General features: G+C 37.5%; 1 protein-coding gene and 1 long non-coding RNA gene across 2 annotated transcripts; one reads left to right on the plus strand and one right to left on the minus strand.

Annotated features, from left to right (window-relative positions):
- Positions 1–261: 261 nt before the first annotated feature.
- LOC109368159 lies at positions 262–3,335 on the plus strand. Its single transcript, XR_002115916.2, has 3 exons — positions 262–307; positions 1,683–1,745; positions 2,202–3,335. It is a non-coding gene; the product is annotated as an uncharacterized LOC109368159 (long non-coding RNA).
- A 1,582-nt stretch (positions 3,336–4,917) lies between these two features.
- On the minus strand, positions 4,918–8,577 carry NDUFA4 (NDUFA4 mitochondrial complex associated). The gene is made up of 4 exons (XM_010712540.2): positions 8,423–8,577; positions 7,858–7,946; positions 7,465–7,525; positions 4,918–5,135 (listed from the first exon to the last, which is right to left on the minus strand). The coding sequence occupies exons 1-4, from the start codon at positions 8,462–8,464 to the stop codon at positions 5,079–5,081; spliced, it is 249 nt and encodes an 82-aa protein (XP_010710842.1). The 5' UTR covers positions 8,465–8,577; the 3' UTR covers positions 4,918–5,078.
- Between the last annotated feature and the right edge of the window lie 222 nt (positions 8,578–8,799).

The following is an 8,799-nucleotide window of genomic DNA, read 5'->3' on the forward strand; positions in this document are numbered from 1 at the left end:
AAGCCAAGATCAAGTTCATGATCATGTGAGGAATCCAAGCATCCATAAGTCTGTGGGTCTCAAGGAGGCCTGAGGGAACCGGCTGATACAATTGCTGAGTGAATGGGGCTGCTGAATCGTGGCCTGAACCTCTGATTGATCACCTGAGGCGAGCAATGAGTCAGCCATGGAGCATAGGTGAAGGCAATTCACCTGTGCTACAGGAAGGGGTGGAGCCTGGCTCCACCTCTCTTAGACCCATTTAAGAGCTGATTGCCAGTGGGGAAGGGTCTCTCTAGAGATCTGTTCCACCAGAGCCTGGGATAGGGTGAGTGTCTTTCTTTTCCTACTCCGATATAATAATTACATCAGCCAAGCTCCTGGATATGCTATACTATCTATATATTCATTGATTGTACACCAAGCCACTCCAATGATACTTGATAAGTCAGGAAGTCAGGTGAAGTCCTTGGTGACTGGAAAAGAAGGCAATTTTGCATACATTTAAGAGTACAGACTTAAGATAGGACAAGGGACAATGTCTTTGAAGTAAAACTGAAGATTTAGACTAAATATGAAAAAAAAGCTTTTTACAATATAGTTAATGAGGCGGTGAAACAGGCTGCCTAGAGAAATGGTGGATGCTCCATTCCTGGAGAAAATCAAGGTCATTCTGGACAAGGCTCTGGGCAACTTGATCCATCTGTAGATAGATGTTCCTGTTCAATGCAGGGGAGTTGGACTAGATGGCCTTTAAGGGTCCCTTCCAACTCAAATGATTCTATGATACTATGGAAGTATAAAAATTACTTCTTAGTTTGTTTTTAGTTTTTAAAGTTTACATGAAACTTTTAAAACTGTGAAGTAAGCAGAGAACTAGAAAATTCACTTAAGAACTTTTCTCTTCATTGAACACATACATACCTCCACAAAAAGTGGCAGCATTTCAGAACACTCATTCATCCTCTTACTCCCACGAGGAACAAACAAAAGATATTCTTCAAACTCTGAACTTCTAATTTGTAGATCATAACATAGATTGTTGGAGTTTTTTTAATTTATCCTGTTGTAGTAGAAAGAAAAGCTCTTCATTTTTCTTGACATACAATGTGTAAGCAGAAACCTGTGTAGAGATAATGTTATCAAGAAAAATGTGAGATTTATATGAATATTAGGCTGAATGCTAAAGAATGTTTCTCAAGAATGGTAAGAGAGGCTGTTTTCCACCACTGTACGAGCTGTTGACGTACTTCCTAAGAAAGTAGTAACACTTACAAATCACAGATACAATATTTCAAAAAGATTTAAAGTAAATAAAAAAAAATGAAAATTAAAGTCTAGCCAAGATTGATGGCACTAGGCAGCAATAGAGTGAATACTCTTTTGAGAAGCATGCCGTGATAGTGGTATCTAGAGACACAAACTCGTAAGAAGCTTAGTGATCAGAGGAGATTAAACTGTTTGGACTTCACAGGAACTTCTTATGACTAAACTCCAATCCCAAGATCACTTCTAAGTGAAAGCATGAAATCAACCAGCTTCTGGATTTCAAGAAAGTGGACTGAAGAGTAAACTTTTCTACAAAATAATTAAAAAAAAAAAAATCTATTACCTGTGGTAAAGATAAAATTGAACACGTTTGTGTTTTTTTTTGTCTTATTTTTCTGAGTTCTCACACATTTTCTGTACTTCACTTTCCTTAGTCCTGCAGGAAGGATTTCCAAATTCATACAGCTGCTGTCATAGTAAGGCCAGTCTTATCACCAGTGAGTAGAAACAATAACTGTGTGTACTTTCTTTCAAATATCTGATTTTTTTTCCAATAATTTTTTATTTCAAAGTATCTTTTTAAAAGTCCTGAAATAAGTTTTCAGCCTTTCTTTCTGACACAGTATTACAGTCCAATCAAAATTAAACATGTTTGCTTAGTTTTAAAGGTCATTCAATAGCCATGCACCAATCTATCCTTAAAGGTAAAGCGGATCTAAAATACATTTTCTCATATGACATTTGGGTAGAAATCCTATGCAAAATTTAAATTCTTTTAATATCAGATACACTAATCTAATTTCTTACTATTGGTTATTTTGAGCTAATTAAGAACTACGACATGAATTGTATTTATTGACTATACTAAAAATATAAAAAGAAACAAATTATGCTGTATGCAATACACGTTCACATGCAAAAAATATAGAAATACGTAATTCTTTCTATTCTAGGTGGACAGAACTAACTTCAGATTTGATCACCTTGCTTCTTATCTGGATCATTGATGAGGAGGTGCAGAATTACTGCATTAACAGAAATCTACAGCTGGATTCTAAAAATAATGGACAAAACTCCTGTGTGTGGCTCATCAAGAAGACAGAGGCCAGGCTTACAGTGATCACTCTGAAAAAAATCTACCTTGAAGAGAAGAACAGCAGCTGCATCAATCTTAGCTGAAATGTCTGACAGCAGAATATCAGTCTCTTTCGTATAATGTGGTATCTGCCCAAGTGAAGTTACATATCATGACATTAGTGAAAGACCTCAGTTTTCCTACTAATGATGGGATGTAATTATTTCAAAAAAGTCGGTAGCTAAAGACAAACACCAGTAGCTAGAATCCTAAAACCAACAGTACAGAAATCCAAACTGCAGTTTCTTTGTGCTGTCTTCAGGGAATACCATCTCTGCCTTTATGAAGAGGAAAGAGGAACTTTAAAGAAGATAGTTCAAAATTTTAATAGAGTATTGTCAAGCTGTGAAAAATGGTTCTCTTCTAACAAAATAGAAAGAAATGCATTGGCAATTGATAGGCCTCTAGCAAGCAGCAAAAAGAACAAAGCAAAGCATGTGCTTTAGTTTTATCTGGAATAAACGTTTCTTCTGTGCCCATGGGGAAACTCACAGTGGGTAGAGGTAAGCATACACTTAAGCCTTTGAACAAATGGAATTTCAACAATAAAATCAATACATGTGAAATATGAAAAGGGAATAATGAAGTATGTTTTTATGATTTAAAATAAAATCTGGAAGTAATAGTAATTTAATAAAACTGAATTACTGATAGATCCATTAATGAATAAATAAATTAGAAAATATTAAAAATCGTGGAACTTTATTTTAACAAAGATTTCACATTCTAATAACACCAGTAAGGTTTGTGGATTTTAATGCTTCTTTGTTCCAATGTTGAAGACTTAAGTGCTTTTATCCACAAAAAAATTGAATACAGACTTAGACTTGCTAGTGCAGCCTGAAGTTTACGTAAGGGTGAGTTCAACTCTAAAACACCTGCACAAAGTAAACAGAATTCTTCATTTCTTTCTGAAAATTACCCAGTACTTTCCAATTAATGAGCAGTTTAAGCATTAGAATGGAGAAAAAAATTCTTACACTTTATTAATTATAATTTTGGCAGGCAATTACAGCTACTGTCTGATTCTATTTAAAGTCTGATGGAAACATGCCCCAAATGCTCCAGAAGCATTTGCTCTTTTCTTTACTGGCCTTCAGAATGATGTTTTTAGTTTCAGCAGCAAGTATGCGACCATTAAGAAACAGAGGAAGTAGCACTGAATTAATGGCCCTCTTGTTTTCTAGTAAGTTCATGTTTAAAGCTCTAAAGAGCTTAAATATCTCTTAAATGTTTTAAAATGTATCAAAGGGCAGACATTTGGAAAAACAGGAACACATTCTTTTCAGCTGTGATGAAGAAGACCCTTGTCTCACCTTACAAAGAAAGAGGCTTATCTCCCATATATTAGTCTTTCTGAATATCCACAGAAATTATCTGTATTTGATGAATAGTAATATTAGTAAAAGCCTAAAGAACTACCAACTAGTGAATTACTAAAACATTTCCCATTTTTACATAACATACTTTTAAAATAGAGAACAAAAAGCATTGCAACAAAGTATTCTACTTCCCAACAGTACTTAAATATCAACCTTAGTCTCTAAGGACACTTGCACTTTGCCCATCACTGTATTAATCTCTGTTGTAATGCTCACCACACACTATGAAAGCCTTTCAAATAAGCAAATGAAAAAAGCAACTGAATCCAACGAAGAAGTTCACTAACAAAAAGGAAAACATTTTAAAGCACTGCCGAATTAACCACATCCAATTGACTTGCAAGATTTACTGCATAAAACATGAAATCTTTGCAGATATTTGGCATTTTGGAATTGCCACAAAATAATTTTTCTTCTCCAGTGAACATTCTTGCTGCTCAGGTTGAGTCTGCCCTTATTATATATTTACACTAACGGCTAAGGTTATCTGGTTAACTCCATTGTCAGTAGTTCATCTATTTCAAGAACTAGAAACATACCAAAATAAGGACAGCTGTATTAAGTTCAGATCCCTGATCCAGGGAAATACCAGCTGTGTAGAGAAAAGAACCCACCATAATAAATTACAGATGTGCAAATACTTTTTTTTCCTGCCTCTCCATAGAAAGGCTCAGCCAAGTACCAAAACAAGGACACACTCTATCTGGAACTTTTCTGTAGTAATACAAAAACTGTAATAATTTCTTGAATCCTGTGCCTTTTTCTGCTGATTGTGTGCTTTATGACCTTTAAAATAATGATCCATTGGAAATTTTAATTACGTTTCTAGAATATTATTTTTTAGGTATTTAAGATCGGCTTCTTTCTTATTAAGAAACTATGAGTTAAACAAACAACAACTTCCACAGAACTTGGCTTTTTTATTTTCAGGAACATATGGCAATATCTGTTGCTTCACTGTTGGGCAATGACTTATTAGCACTGACTTGTCTGCTACATAAAGTAGGAACTGGAAAAATTTAAGTGCAATTAGAAATATATACATATGCACATTTAACTATTTGCTCTCAGTTCTTGTAAAGCAAATGTGAATTGGTGTTTGTTAATGTCAGGATGTTCTTATTTAGAGAAATCAAAGCAAACAGAAGACACTTCAAGTTTCAGACGTTTATTGAACCCCATCAAAACACTTTCAAACACATAACCAAGTGCATGAGGCATGTTTGAATATTTCCTGGATGATTAAGCATGGTAGTTGTGCGGACAGCTTCCGGAAGACCTTTCTGTGCAGCTCATGAAGACGTGCATGTTCTTTAGAAGTCAGGACGGTCCTTCTTGAGCTTACTGTAGTCTACATTAACTGAGTAGAACTGGCAAGAGAGATAAAATATATATATGTATATATATTGACCAGAATGAGAAACTCAATGATATGATATGTTCCATGGCATTTATTAAAAACATTTATCACTTGAACTTGTTAGAAAGCTGAAATAATTATTTGAGTATCTATAATAAAGAATAATAAGTATATACAAAATAACAATTAAATCTTTCAAGAGCATAACTTACGATACTATCTTCATTCTGCAAACAGTACTAGAAACTCTAAATATAAGATGAGACAGTGCTGGAATCAAAAACTGAAGAAACACCCCACAGAATCTCTTAATTAATATCCAGAATTAGAAGTCCATACACTGGAAATTCAGACAGTACTGCTTGGTTTATCTTATCTTCCCCAAATTTCTGTGTTCTTATTTGCTGAAGGCAACATCTGGCTTGCCAAGTAGCATAAAGGATTGTAAGTGTGAAAAAGCAGCATCACAAAGGAACATTTAGAGCAGTGCTGCTAAAACCTAGATTGGATTAAGTAAACTTAAGTACTTTAGGTAAACTTAAACTACAACTGCAAAAAATAACTTCCTGAAGGGAGGTTGTAGTAAGCTGGGTTTCGGCCTCTTCTCTCGTGTCATTAGTGATAGGACCAGAGGGAATGGTTTCAAGCTACGGCAGGGGAGATTCAAGCTGGACATTAGGAAGTATTACTTTTCAGAAAGGGTGGTCAGGCACTGGAATGGACTGCCCAGGGAGGTGGTGGAGTCACCGACCCTGGGGGTGTTCAAGGAAAGACTGGATGTTGTGTTGAGGGACGTGGTTTAGTGGGAGCTATTGGTAATAGGTGAATGGTTGGACTGGATGATCTTTTAGGTCTTTTCCAACCTTGGTGATTCTATGATTCAATGATTCTATGAAATAGCAATGAAGAAAGAAGGTAAGAGCAGGCATAAACACTTATTTTATATTAACAAAGTTGGATCCTATTACAGACCATTTAAAACAGTCCAAATAGTTACTGAACACAGTGAATTTACAGAGCAAAGGTATATTTTGGCCTCCAAGCCTGAATTAACATCAAGCACATGACTGTAAAGAAAAGCCCAGAACTGAAAAAGAAATTAAGATTCTTTTAATACGTTTAAATTATATTTTTTCTCTGCAACTCACACAATAATCACCAACTCTTTTCAACTCTTTTCTTTATAATATTGACTTCCTCAGTCTTTCCAAAGAGAATTTTACTAAGAAAAGAAAAAAGCAATTTCATCAAAAGCTAAAGCTTGCTGTTTTACCAGAGCTTTTTACTGAACTTTTGCCTCTTCATTTCCCACAGTACAGCCTTGGGAAAAAAAATCCACAATGATACACAAACCCAAATATGGTAAATTCTGAGGTTGTATTTGTATGCTAAGGCAGATGGGAATGCTAAGGCATGCACTTCTTAAAAGAATTCATGCTGCGCACTGCATTGAATTTGCCTCTTTTAGATATATAGGAAACAGCTACATTCCAGAAACGATAATAAAAATAATGTATTACATTCTTCTTAGAATTTTAAGGGAATCGCAACATATTTTATTCTGAAATGTTTTTTCACTTATCTGAATGACTGGCATACTAAGATACAGTGCTAAGTAAACACTAACAGAAAACAGTATGTTTGCTTTCTTAGCAGTTTGAGGATAGTTTTAGAACTGTTCTTAACAGAAGTCTTTAGTACATAGAGTGCCACTTCTGTTAAGCACAAAAAGCTTTACACATCCTCATCTGTTCCCTCACTAGTTCCCTGAAATAGGTTAAATATCACTTAAAGAAGCATCTTATTGCATCCAATACTAACAAGTAGTTTTCAAACAAGTTTTTTCAAACTGTACAATTGCCAATTAGAGTTTACATTAAAATTATTAGTAATAATTACTGGAGTTAATATTAGAATTATATTAAAAACTGACATTATTCTACTTTGCTCCCCAAGAGTAAAGGCCAACAGTTTAGAATTCTGAAAGCTTTAGTTCAGAACTTCAGAGATTTTGTCCTCCTCCCTGTAATCTTCTTCTCCATGCATTATGGAACTTGTATAACAGAGAGAGAATATACAATTCCTCTTTCTTACACTGCAGCATATATCTGACTAATTCTGTGCAAAGACTTTGTTTGCTCCACCATCAACTAATTGAAGACAAGGTTATGAAGCTCAAACAACTCCATCTGTTATGACTTTAAAAGACAAATTGTAAGTTGCACAGCAGAAGAAATGCATCACTCATTCAGCTGCTTTCTAATAAACTCAAATGTCCTAAAGCAGTAAGCTACATTTTTGGTACTATGTTTCCTACAAGTCTGTGGTTTTCATTTTACCTTGTACTGGTCATTGGGAGCCAGTTTATTCCAAGGTTCTGGATTATTTTTCTTGTCCCAGCTATTGAGAGAAATACAGAACATGAGAACATACTCAGGATACCGCACTACCTTCAAAAGAAATAAAATTTATCTGTATACTATGGTTATTAGCCATGGACAGTCATCTATCTAAAGTTTCTGTAGAACAAGCTGCAGTTCTTTGTCAGCAACCTCTAAGTATTGTAACGTAAAGTAACAAGCAAACCTCCAAAGCAAGGAAATCTTGCAATCCATGGCAGTAATACTGGAGCTAGGTATACTAAGGCCTCCAGAAATAAAGACCAGCATTCTGAAGTGTACTTTCACATAAGCAGCAAGATGACTGAGCACAATAAGTAACTGTTTACATACCAGACATCAGGGTTGAACACTGCCAAACGCATGACGTACAGAGCTGCGCCAATGCCTCCTGAGCCAATGATCAGAAACAGAGGGATCAACTAGAACGAGAAAGACTTCAGATGACTGCAATGTAACAAGACAGTATTATTATGGGAATTTCTGATAGCAGCAATGACAAATCAAACAGCCAGCTTCTGTGCTCTCAGCTGTAGCACATGGCCCTCTAAAACCCTGCAAAAGGGCTCTGTGTGCTGGTTAGAAAATAACACGGAAAAACTGCTACTACATCACAGTCACCAAACATACTGTAATAACGCATTTCTCAGAAACACTTGTTCGCTAGGGAGAGAGAGAAAGACAAAACCAAGAAAGGAAGAGGTATCTCGCGTCATACTGGCACAAGCCCACACACAGCAGAAAAAGGCAGAAAAAAGCGACTGGGCCGCGTCCCGCCGATCAGCGGGAGGTGCCCACCCCGAGGCCGAGGCACGGCGGGAAAGGAGAAGGCATGGAGGACAGCGGCCCGGAGGGGCACAGGCGGCGCCAAGCTGCCTCAGCGACCGCGGGTACTCACACTGGGATGCCTCCTGGCGTGACTGACGATAACACGAAACATAGCTGCAGCAGGAGAAGGTCTACCCTCGCTACCCGGCTCCAGAGACCGTCCTCCCCCTTCTGCGGCCGAGCCCCAATGTCACCAGAGGCCCCCGGCACGGCAGGTGCCCGCTGCCCGGATGTAGCAGCTCCGGCGGTTGCCTGTTCGCCTGCCGCTAAGCCCAGCTCGGCCGGCGCCCCGCCGCAGCACCCGCGCTAAGATCGCCCATCGTGCCCTGCTTTCATACAGCCCCCGACCGCCAGGCAAGTAAGCAGCGCCTGCCGGGCGAGCAGGCACCTCCCGGGACACCCCGCGGAGCCCCAAGCTGAGGAGAGCCGAGCAGGCGCCAACACCGC

This window comes from Meleagris gallopavo, chromosome 6 (assembly GCF_000146605.3).
Source record: "Meleagris gallopavo isolate NT-WF06-2002-E0010 breed Aviagen turkey brand Nicholas breeding stock chromosome 6, Turkey_5.1, whole genome shotgun sequence".
Classification (NCBI taxonomy): Eukaryota; Metazoa; Chordata; class Aves; order Galliformes; family Phasianidae; genus Meleagris; species Meleagris gallopavo.